This window comes from Schistocerca serialis, chromosome 4 (genome assembly GCF_023864345.2).
Source record: "Schistocerca serialis cubense isolate TAMUIC-IGC-003099 chromosome 4, iqSchSeri2.2, whole genome shotgun sequence".
NCBI lineage: Eukaryota > Metazoa > Arthropoda > Insecta > Orthoptera > Acrididae > Schistocerca > Schistocerca serialis.
In genome coordinates, this window is record NC_064641.1 from 857,023,936 (window position 1) to 857,036,989 (window position 13,054).

The following is a 13,054-nucleotide window of genomic DNA, read 5'->3' on the forward strand; positions in this document are numbered from 1 at the left end:
GATGTGGTTCGTGATTTAAATATTGCGTAACTTAGGATTTAAATATTGCGTAACTTAGATTGTTCAGCTGAAACCATTAATTTGTAACTGGATTCTTTAGATAGGACAGAGAAGACAATATGAAGGAATGAATGGTAGAAGAAAGTGAACACAAGGGTGATGAGCTTCAAATTTCTGGAAGTGAACTGCTTGATGTATCAAGGACAGGAAACAATGAAAAATGAGCTGGACTAGGTGGAATCACTCTGGAGCTTCATAAATATGGTAGTAATAAAGTTTTTAAACTAACAATGCAGTTATTAAACAAAATATTACATCAAGATGTAATACCTTAGGAAATGAAGCTAAGCTTTATTACCACCGTATGTATGATAGATCGCAAATTTTGTTCAAACTGTGAGGATTTTGTTATAAACTTATTAATCAGAATTTTAGGGAAGTAATAAAAAAATCAGAGTGGAAACTAATTGTAGGACGCAAAGATAACAATGTGATTTGACAGCTGGTTGATTATGCATAGACAATATTTTCACTATATGACAGATTTTGGAAAAATATAGAGAAAAATCGAAAAGCAGTGGACTAGCTTTCATAGATTTAGAAAAGATATATGATACTATTTCAAGGAAACTGCTTTGGAAGGTATTACAGACAAACATAGAGGACATTACAGGCAGACATAGAGGATTCCTTAGCTAAAATAAAACAAGAAATGTATAAAGACAATATATGCCTGATTTTATAGTTTCGCAGAAATTTGCAACAGGCAAAGGCCTGTTAAAAGTCTGCCTCTGATGTTACTGTCAAGACGTGGTTTTGTAAATGTAAAAGAATGGATTTATAGATTACAGATGGAACAGGTATGTACCATTTACCATTTGATGACAACAAAGTCGTCATAGCACAACATGGAAGATGCAAATGGAATAAAAAACTGTGATTTGCAGATTAATTATAAAAATGGAATATGTTGCTAATGATACGGATGAACTGTACATAGAGGGAGGGACAGTTTTTTGCTATCTGGGGTCCATTTTAGAAAACAAGGGAAAACTAAATTTACCAATTATTGAAAGAATTGGTAATAATAGCAGGCTCATTGGGAGGCTCAGTTCAGTCTTTTGGAGAAAGGGATGTGATGAATATAACAAAACGACACACTTTCAAGATGATATTTGAGAGTATAGTCTTCTATGGTGCAGAGACCTGCATGTACGAGGGGGAGTCGGAAAATAAGTTTCCCCTGTCGACTGTGGTCAAGAGTTGTGTGTGGAAAAAAAAAAAGAGAGAGAGGAGAATGAGACATTCAAGATCAGACATATCTTAATTTTCTACATAATTTCCGAGTACATTGAGACATTTGTCATACCTCTTTGTAAGCTTCAAAAAGCTTTCCAGGAACAAATCAGAGCGTTGCATACGGAAGAAGTGTTGAACGGCTTGTTTGACATCTGCATTGCTGCCAAAGCACCTTCTGCCGAGAGTCTTCTTCAAAGCAGGAAACAGATGGAAGTCACTTGGTGTGAGATCCGGACTGTAAGGCGGATGGTGTAAGCGCTCCAAACCAAGAGCTGCAACATGGTTTTGCGTTGCAATTGCCGTGTGTGTTCTTGCATTGTTATCCAATGGCAGAACGCGAACGCTAGATCTGAGAAGGCCAGGCCGCTTTTTCCGAATCACCTCTTTCAATTTCGACAGAGTGGGACAGTACCGTGCAGCACTGATGGTTGCATCCTCCAGAAAGCTCAGCAGCAAAACTCATTTGGCATCCCAGAAAACGATGAGTAGCACTTTACTTGCAGATGGAGTGCTTTTGAACTTCTTTCACACAGGCAATGACGGACGTTTCCACACCATGGATGCTGCCTTCGATTCGGGCGTGTAATGGTGGACCCACATTTCGTACCCTGTCACAATCCGAAACAGAAGGTCATTGCCAGACTCACGGTAATGCATGAGCTGTTCCAGGCTGAATTCCATGCATTGTTCCATGTGTGTCAGGGTCAGTTGGTGGGGCACCCATCTTGCTGACACCTTCCTGTATCGAAGAATGTCGTGAATGATCTTGTGAGATCGCTCATGTCCGATTCCAAGTTCTGCCGCTACTCCATCGGTGGTGATACGTCGGTTCGCTTTAATCATGTCATCCACCTTCCTGACATTTGCATCTGTAGTGGCTGTGCACGTCCATCCAGGTCTCAGTATGTCCTGCAGTTGCTGATGTCCTGCAGTTGCTGATGTCCTGCAGTTGCTGATGTCCTGCAGTTGCTGATGTCCTGCAGTTGCTGATGTCCTGCACTTGCTGATGTCCTGCACTTGCTGATGTCCTGCACTTGCTGATGTCCTGCACTTGCTGATGTCCTGCACTTGCTGATGTCCTGCACTTGCTGATGTCCTGCACTTGCTGATGTCCTGCACTTGCTGATGTCCTGCACTTGCTGATGTCCTGCACTTGCTGATGTCCTGCACTTGCTGATGTCCTGCACTTGCTGATGTCCTGCACTTGCTGATGTCCTGCACTTGCTGATGTCCTGCACTTGCTGATGTCCTGCACTTGCTGATGTCCTGCACTTGCTGATGTCCTGCACTTGCTGATGTCCTGCACTTGCTGATGTCCTGCACTTGCTGATGTCCTGCACTTGCTGATGTCCTGCACTTGCTGATGTCCTGCACTTGCTGATGTCCTGCACTTGCTGATGTCCTGCACTTGCTGATGTCCTGCACTTGCTGATGTCCTGCACTTGCTGATGTCCTGCACTTGCTGATGTCCTGCACTTGCTGATGTCCTGCACTTGCTGATGTCCTGCACTTGCTGATGTCCTGCACTTGCTGATGTCCTGCACTTGCTGATGTCCTGCACTTGCTGATGTCCTGCACTTGCTGATGTCCTGCACTTGCTGATGTCCTGCACTTGCTGATGTCCTGCACTTGCTGATGTCCTGCACTTGCTGATGTCCTGCACTTGCTGATGTCCTGCACTTGCTGATGTCCTGCACTTGCTGATGTCCTGCACTTGCTGATGTCCTGCACTTGCTGATGTCCTGCACTTGCTGATGTCCTGCACTTGCTGATGTCCTGCACTTGCTGATGTCCTGCACTTGCTGATGTCCTGCACTTGCTGATGTCCTGCACTTGCTGATGTCCTGCACTTGCTGATGTCCTGCACTTGCTGATGTCCTGCACTTGCTGATGTCCTGCACTTGCTGATGTCCTGCACTTGCTGATGTCCTGCACGTGCTGATGTCCTGCACGTGCTGATGTCCTGCACGTGCTGATGTCCTGCACGTGCTGATGTCCTGCACGTGCTGATGTCCTGCACGTGCTGATGTCCTGCACGTGCTGATGTCCTGCACGTGCTGATGTCCTGCACGTGCTGATGTCCTGCACTTGCTGATGTCCTGCACTTGCTGATGTCCTGCACTTGCTGATGTCCTGCACTTGCTGATGTCCTGCACGTGCTGATGTCCTGCACGTGCTGATGTCCTGCACGTGCTGATGTCCTGCACGTGCTGATGTCCTGCACGTGCTGATGTCCTGCACGTGCTGATGTCCTGCACGTGCTGATGTCCTGCACGTGCTGATGTCCTGCACGTGCTGATGTCCTGCACGTGCTGATGTCCTGCACGTGCTGATGTCCTGCACGTGCTGATGTCCTGCACTTGCTGATGTCCTGCACTTGCTGATGTCCTGCACTTGCTGATGTCCTGCACTTGCTGATGTCCATGTCCTGCACTGAATTTCTGACCTATGCACCTCAACAAGGCGGTTATGAATTTCTGTGCCTGATACTCCATATGCTCATTCATAGCGGGTAACAGCTCTCACTTCCGCCTGTGACTACGACTCCAAAATGCACCTTCTCTCCATAGCTCCGGGAAAAGACTGGGTGGCTGGCCCCCGCTTCGCGCAGGCACTGCAACAGTCCCATCTGCTTCATCACGGTCGACCTCTACCCAATGGTATATCAGTGTCTTGCATGTGCGCATTCACCTGCCGTGTCGTCTTTCGCCCGTATCACACAACTCTGCCCACAGTTGACAGGGGAAACTTATTTTCCAGCTCCTCCTCGTATAAACAACCTGGATGTGTTATAAAAACAATGTAGGAAAAGACAGACTGCTACTTACTGCAAAGAAGACATGTCAAAAGATTTCTGGAGAAGATCAGCAAGAATTTCAAGGGAAGACCATGTAAGAGATACTGAAGTGGTGAAGATAATGGAAGTAGGAGAATGCATGTGAATCGTGAATTTGCAAAACGACTTACGTCTCTAGAAACACATTTTCAGAAACAACAAAAAACTGTCTATTATCTTACTGAAGTGAATATCGCACTAAATTACTGCATTGTATGTTACATACATTGAAACTGCATAAGACTGTCATTACAAAAGCATGATGCTGTACATCCTTCATGGTTAAATGTTGGTTTAAAAAAGAATGACTTAAGTCATTTTTAAAATTAACTTCAGTTTTGCTTCTTATGTGATAAAATTCTGTCATGTAAACACGTAATAATGTATTTTCTTTATTGAAAACACATTCAGAATATATAGAACAGTAAATCATCCAGGGAAATAAACACACAGGACAAAATTTCCAAAACAAAATTGCAATTTTACTCATTTGTCTTTGTTTCCCAATCTGCAATTTTCTCATAAAATGCTTTGGATTCATTACAGTCGGGAATGTACTTGAGCATTTTGCGTATGTCTTTAATTTTATTTTCATTGATTGGACATACACCATTTGAATAAGCATGTCAATGTGATAGTTCTGAGGCATTTGGATGTATTGGCCCAAGGAAGAAAGAATGTTGAATTATTCCTCCTATGCATGGTTTTGCCACAACTATTCCGATCTGTTCTGCAGAAAAGCAGAATTCCATAAAAGTTGAAACAGTGAAAGATAGCTTTTTATCTCTAGGAACGTCCTTAACAGACATCTCTACAGCATTGGAATTTCTAATGTAATAATGCAGCCACCAGTTGTTGTAATCATAAACATCCTCAGTTTCAACGATTGTAACTGTAAAATTTCCGTTAGCGCTAGACCTGACTATGTATTCACACACGTCCTTTGTTGTATACAGTCTGTCCACATACTTCAGTCGTCTTTTCACTACTGTGAAGTCCCTATCATGTTGCAGAAAAGAGTGTCCTCTGATAGGGAAAAGAGGTCTGATATTCAAAAAACGCCTCTGAGTGCTTATAGCCATTAAAACCTGATGAGAGTGTTGTTCTTGTTCTGGCTTGAACAGCAGTCACAAAACCACCAGAGTTAACACTAGATGAGATGCCGGTATTGAAATAATGGAGGAGAAAACTGTGTACGTCATTTGGACTTTCCTTAGCTTGCCTCTCATGGTAGCTGTAGAAGGATACTGAATTGGTTTTCATGTTATGCACAGAGAGAACTGGAATAGTCACTTAACGATAATAATACATGTCCTGAACTGGTATCTTAGGAAAGCCTACATTTTGCATGTAGTCAAATGTTAAAGTAAGAAAATCCTCTCTCTCAGTACAGAACTTGGCTGCATCTTCTAGTGTTTTGTAGAGCTTTTTTCTGCAATGCTTGTGAACTAGGAGTTCTGCTGCCATTACATGTTTAGCATAATCATTAAGTGCGCCGTTTTTCACTTTAACATTCAGTTCCTTACACGTAATGCATGTGTCTACACTGGGTCTACCAAATCTCAAATGGAAATAATTATTGAAATATCTGTGATAATAGTGGTAAGAGACATTACTATAAGGATATTGGACAAGAAACGTTTCATGCACAGTTTTCACAAGTAGTTCACTGTTTAAGTAGAAAACATCTGTGTTTCCATAGTGGGTTTGTTTAGTTGGAAATGATGCAATATGGGCATGAATAGAAGCAAGTATATCAGCCTCTTTCGTTTTCCCTGGTTTGTGTTTTCCACGTTGGTCTTTAGGAGACATGCCACGAAGCAGCAGCTTACACAATATCTTCATCCTGGATACGGTATCACAATAAACACAGAGGAAGTCTTTCTTACACACCTCTATCTGCTTGTCTGAATCTTTAACATAATACTTGAACTTAGCTGCCCTAGTACCAGACTTGTCTTTCCTTCCTCTTCATCTTTTTATGGCAATACTTTCAGTTTGTCGCTGTAAGAACATATCTTGTTTATTCTTAGTGTCAAAATCTTTCATGTAATTAATTGCTTCTAATAATGCATTTTCAGAAATCAAATTGAGACGTTGTTTCCCGCATCTGAAATATATGCCAATTTTTTATAATCAAGAGTCTGCATTGCTAGTAATTACCAGTCTCAGTTAGCTACAATGATGTGTACGAGAATATTGTGAAACAAAATTAAATCCAAATTGCATACCCGCAAGCAGGTCTTGTTTGTCTAGCTGAAACTAACTTCCCTATATGATTTATGCGCTCCGAACCTTTAACCATTGCAGCACTTTTCATTCCTTTCTTCCATTTTTGGTCATTATTTTCTTTATTTTCAACAACACCGATACATAAAGAACTGCTGGTAGACACCATTTTTGTTTTCAACTTATGTATTGCAGGTCTATCACACCAACATAAGTAATAGACGTTTTACCAACTTAAAGCTATACATGAATCTATTAACAATTATTATTACCTGACGAGCAAAACAACTTAAGCCCTGGACTGAGGCTGTTTTGCTGGTAAACAGGAATGTTCTGTTACTGTAAATAATGTACAGAAGTTGGGGACTAAAGTCTCTTTGGTATTAAGTGATGCGTGTTGGGTGTTGGAACGTTGCTGTACCCATAACTCAAAACAATGAAAATGTGGACTTAAGTCGTTTTGCAAATTCACAATTCATATGCAGTGTGATGGAGCAAAGAAAATTACATAGTACAAATGATTGGAGTGGGAAATTGACTGAAGAAGAAGAAGAAGAAGAAGAAGAAGAAGAAGAAGAAGAAGAAGAAGAACAACAACAACAACAACAACAACAACAACAACAGTGTCTACCTGGCTCCAAAATATGCAGCTTGCAGTGAGAAGATTTTGTGCATAAGAAAACACTCAGGATCGAAGTATCTGGAAGGTCATCTTTAAGAGAGTGTGTGGAGTATGTGTGTAATACTCATGGCAATAAGTTCAGAGTGCATTTTAATGTTGGAGAGAGACCTCTGTATTTGACAAAAGGCTCAATAAATAAAACAAACTCCATTCTTTAGTATAACAGGTATAAGTTCAAATGCTTGCAGTTCTGCACAATTGTTGCTTATTGAGTGATTTTTTGTGGTCATAGCTCCACAACAGTCGAATTTTGACCTATGGTTATCTGGAAAATTTTGCTCAATTTGATGTTCTCTGCCCTGCTTAGACCTTACAATCAGGTCGTTTTCCTCCTCCTCCTCCTACTACTACTACTACTACTACTACTAGTAGTACTAGTACTACGTGATTAGGCCCAGTGGACCGCACGCTTCTACAAGTTTCCTCCTCCACTGTATTCTGTCCATTGCTGCTATCCGCCATCCATCCACATCTGTTGACACTTGGTTTAAATCTTCATGGAGGCCATCCCTCCAACATTTTAACATTTTTCTCCACCTTACATAATACAACCATAAATTTAATTTCATAGAATGTTATCTTTTCGAAAAGTATGACTGTCGTGTTTTAACTTGCAGTGAAGTTGTAAAATCTAGGATATGTTTGGTCACACCTTCAACTTTACCGTACAGCCTTGACCCAAATAGGACTACTTCATAAAAATTCTTGATTCTGTTCTGATGTTTTACCCATCCCCAGATTGCTTGTATCAATAAACAATGCCAAAGCAACTTAAGAGATTTTTTCCTCTTCACTTATGTTGTTGCACTGTGAAGAGCTAGGGTGAAAAAGTAAGTGTATGATCTGGTTGCTGAGAACAGATTTGTGAGTTTGATGTTGCAAAACTGCAAACTTAATTTTAATATGATACTGGGAATTTATTGGTGAAATACAAATAACTTTACTGATTTTTTTTTTTCTTCTTTTATTATTATTATTTTTTTTATGTGTCTGCCTACCACTCAGCATCACAACATTACTCAGAGTGGCTATGTTTACTCCTTTCAGTATTTGTGCAATTAGTTTTAAATTTGATAGTGTAACTTATTTGTAGAAATGTCATTGTAGTATGTTCATAGTTTGTTAATTGCTGATTTACGCTGCTTGGGTGATTTATTTATTTAATTATTTATTTATTTCATTTGCAGAGAGCTGTGGTGCAATAGTCTTAATGCTGGTGCTTGGTGGCAGACTACTCGCACTTATTCATACTCTGTCGCAGTGATGTCAGTTATTGGATACATAATAGGACTAGGAGATAGACATCTCGACAATGTCCTTGTTGATCTTTCTACTGGAGAGGTTTGTGTGTTACATTATGATAGCAAGAAAGTAAAATATGTGAAATGTTGAAATATCACTAAAACACCCTTTTGTGTGTGTGTTACTTTGTTATTAAAAGCAAACATTACAGTTATCCCAAATTTTTATTTAAAAATAATGTTTCAACAAATAGATGAGATATCAAACAGGAATAAAGACTTATGGTTCCCCTGTGTTGTTTTCTGCCATGCTCATTAGTGTTGTAATAGTTTTCATGAAAATAATTTTTGGTTTCATTACTGTACAGCAGCAGTTTGAATATTTACTTTCATATTGTTGGGACTAGATGATGACATTTTGCTATAAAAAAACACTGTAAAATCAGTTTGTACCAATACTGAAAGCAATCAGTAAACTGCCAATACTGCCAGCTCTCTTCAAGTGCCAGTTGTTCAATGATCAAATTATCCATTTATTTTAATTTTTGATTATCCAAAGATTACAGTACATTGTTTTATACTTTTGTGAGAGTTGCTTCAGGTCAGTTACTAAACTGAAAGAAGCTTCTCAATTGAAGGTGTTGGTTCTGGATAATAATTAATACCCTTGTTTGGGTCTTTGGTTTTTGTATTTATGATGTGTTCAGATTTTCTGATGCTCTATAAATATGAGGATGGCAAAATAAATTTTGGGCCCTGTTATATGTTGAATTATTTGTTGTAAGATGTTGGCTGTGAAACTTGTTGGAAGGCTGGCAAAAGCATAACTTCAGTAAGATGGCATGCAGATAAAATGCGAGTGTCTGCTGCATTCTGTGTATGGAGACTGGAAACTACTTTGCAGTATTGGCAGTATGCTTTATGTTTCTGTCCCACACTACATGCTGTAACTCTTGTTTCCCTTGCCAATTGGCAGGAAAAAGATATCCTCCACATGAAGACACACTATCTGCTTCTGACCCTCTTAAAAAAAAGGTGTACTTGGAATAATATTGCATGTTATATAATGCTTGGTATGTTATCTGTCATTTGAAATAAATGTACCATTGTAATCAGCAAATTTACAAAATCCCAGGGGTGGAAGACACAAACTACAAAGTATTAAATAACCCCCACATATTTCCTTCAGTTTGAGAGTAGAGACAGCAGTCTTTGAGAACGTTAAAGTTTTTATCACAGAGTAAATTTTTGTATGATTTACAGCATTAAGATGGTAAAAGAATATTTCCTTTTAATTTTTTTTTTTAATTGTAGGTGGTGCACATTGATTACAATGTTTGTTTTGAAAAAGGGAAAACATTAAGAGTGCCTGAAAATGTACCATTCCGTATGACTTCAAATATTCGTACAGCTCTTGGTGTAACTGGAGTTGAGGTAAGTTACAAAAATTATGAGTTTTTGGCACCCATCTGGAACTTCTGCAGTTTTACTTCTTAATAAAAAAGTGTCACTCAAAGTTGATTTAATTGTACTGGTGATAAAAGCAGGCTTGTTTATGAACCATAATTAGAACCAATTCAGTGAAGAACAAAACACACAGTGGTTGCTTTTACTACCACATGGTGCCCGTCCCTGTCTGCTTGATGATTCCCCTACTCCTTATTGAATTTGATGTGATGTTGGTTTAAATAACTGAAACTGGTTACCACCAATAAAGTAAAGACAGTTTCGAGTGATACTTTTTATTTTTTACAAAAATTTACGTTTCACTTGATCATCCCTTTCAGAGTTAAATAATTTTAATCCAATATTCTCTAATGGAAGTTAGGGTGAAATACAATTATGTTCGTGAAGATAATTTGCTTTGACCAAATAGAAATGATTGTATTAAATGATGTAGAGTGCAAAAAGCAATTGCAGTTGCAGCTAGAAAACATATTTTTGTGCAAATGAAACAGCAGTGTACATACTCGCCTGGACAGATTTCCAATCTGACTGAGAGTTAGTAAAGTTCTGAAGTCTTGTGGCTTGTTCTGAAGCTTCCTTCCATATTTGCCAGTAAAGTACCAGCATTGCTACATAACAAACCCTGGTGTGATGATGCATATGATGTAGGCTTGTGGTAGTATCACAAAATTATGAAGCACGCAACAGACTTTTGTAACGTTTTTGCAAAATTTGGGATTTTTGTTCACATAATGATGTAACACTTTCCACTTACTTGAAGATTATTAATAACTGAGTCAAGCGAACCTGCAGTTACAGAAAAAGAAATGATCGCGTAGCATTGTTGGCTGGGAGGTCCCAACCGGGGATATTCTGCCACTGGGTACAAGTCTTAGTTCAGTCGACACCACATTGGGCAAATTTCATGCCGGTGAAGATGATGAAAGGATGATGACAACACACCACTTTGTCCACGGGCGGAGAAAACCCCTAACCTCGCCGGGAATCGGACCTGGGCCCGGTGTATGGTAGGCAAGCATGTTACCACCCAGCTAAGCAGGCAAACACTCAGTCACAGTCTGCTTTGCAGAGCTCAGTGCTCACTGTCAGTCAAGTAAAATTGACTGATTGAAAAAAATTGTTCATACACTCCTATAGTATGTTTAAAATAAGTTGTGACTTTTGACAGTTCAGTACGGAGCAAGTGGAGGGAGCTTAGTTACGAGCTTGTGAGAGTGCCAGCTGGTGACAGTAATGCCAAGCCTACTTGACAGGGAACCAGGCAAGTTCACTTGAATGTGTGAACATCAAGGCATGCAACCCTGCTGAACTGCTGTTTTTCTCTAATGATTTTGAGAAATTAGTTGGTAAAAAACTGATTCCTGCAAATCTCATAGTTTTGTTTATCAACGTCATGATGAACTCCTATCATTTTGTTAATGGTCATAGTTACTGTGATATTTTGTTATTAGGTAAACTGCAGCAAGAAATTTTTAGTTTGCTGTGAAAAAAGGCGTCACTACGAATTTGCATGAGGTGCATGTTAGGTCATGTGTTGATCCTTTAAACTTGGAAGGTATTACTGTCTGTCTACACTCTTAAGAAAATGGAATGTGTGTAAAGCTCTTCGTCACAAACACGTGCACCACTGAAAAAGCCAGAATGAAATATTCGTAAATCCCTCATGTTGTATGAACAGTTTCAGATATCGAAACAAGATTTTGGCAAATGATAACAAACCATGAGGAGAGTAGTTTGTCTTATGATTAATATGCAAAACTTCCATGTCTACCACAGTATTCAAGCAACTGCAATTTCTTTTCAATGAAATGATGTAATTTTTGAGGGCCATTGTTAGCTGTTGAAATGAAAATTTCTGTGGATTTTGCAACAACATAAGTGAAGAAGTTATAAGTTTGTTTTTATACTGAGACTAAGCTTTTTCAGAAACTATTGGCCTGTCTTGCCCTCAGTTGCTAGTTTAATAATACACTGTTTCAGGATTCTGTCACAATTTCGACGACATTAGAAAGCTTGCAAGATAAATATTTGTAAACTATACTGTGTTTTGGCAAAAGAAGTAGATTTTTAACATGCCAATGAGAGAAGTTAAGTATTACTCAAAACTCGTTAGTTCTTCATGAATCCATGCCTTCTCAACTACCTTCTTGGTGTGACTGACAACTTGAGACCAGTCCCGTAATGTAACATTTACAATGGCTTCTTTTTGTCAGCATTTCAGCCTCACCAAGTGTAAACTTCTTGTTGTTTTGTCACATTACTTTTCACCTAGACCCATACATTCTGTCGCATTTAAATGATCATGATACGAAGGAAATCCAATTAAATTATGTCTCTTTGCATCAACCGGTTCGTCGATCTGGTAGTGTGGAGTTTTTGGCTTGTACAGCATTAAAAGTTCCATTAGCTCCGCCTTATAACTGCTAGGTTCAGTTTTAGCCAATGGAATTTTCTTTGCACCTGGAGCAAAATATCTACTTTCCTCCATTTTGTTGCTGGAACTTCTGTTGGTCACAACAGTGGCACTGTCAGTTGTTCACTATTGTTGAATTCAGAGTAATATTTTGCAGCAGAACATTATCTTCACAGCCAGTTAACCATTTTTGTTGTGACAAGCTCTTTTGTTGTGACAAGCTGTTTTATTAGAATCTAGTGTAGACATGCTGCACTGATGTTGTTAATACAGCACCAACACAGAACTCTCATTCACAACACCTAATGACTGCTTCAGCACTAGAAAAGACCACTTTACCAGAGCTGACAAACTTAGCTGCTTCTAATGCATGACACCATGTGGTACTCTTTACCCATGGCATGGCAACAGGGATGCTTTACCAGCCAAATAGCTGGCAGTGTGATAGGAAAAGCCAGCTTGTCATTGGTATTACCAGGGCAATCACATCATGTCCCGCCTGGTGAGCCAAATAATGAAAGTCACAAATAATTTAAACACACTATAGTGTAGCAATTAACAGAAGAAAGAAAGAAAGAAAGAAAGATAGATAGATAGATCTCTCTCCTGTTCCACCTTCCCCCAGATATTATAGCTGGTTTGTGTGTGTGTGTGTGTGTGTGTGTGTGTGTGTGTGGGGGGGGGGGGGGATTTCAGTATACTGTTGTTGTATACTATTCACAGCCTCTACTATCTGACTGGTATTTTTAATAAATGACACAACAGTTACATTATTGTATCAAGTATTAGTGACCTGTCAGGTGACTTATTTATAGTACTTAGTGTAAAGAAAAATCTGATTGCTTCTTGGTTGTTGTTGCCGCCGCCGCCCCCCCCCCTCCATCAGA

At 39.5% G+C, this 13,054-nt stretch overlaps 1 protein-coding gene across 1 annotated transcript in view; it reads left to right on the plus strand.

Annotated features, from left to right (window-relative positions):
- Positions 1 to 13,054, plus strand: part of LOC126473496 (serine/threonine-protein kinase SMG1) — a 353,891-nt gene that overhangs the window by 232,862 nt on the left and 107,975 nt on the right. Inside the window, exons 35-36 of the mRNA XM_050100581.1 lie at positions 8,234 to 8,387; positions 9,602 to 9,721. Of these exons, the coding sequence (XP_049956538.1) occupies positions 8,234 to 8,387; positions 9,602 to 9,721 (274 nt within the window). The remainder of the gene's footprint in view (positions 1 to 8,233; positions 8,388 to 9,601; positions 9,722 to 13,054) is intronic.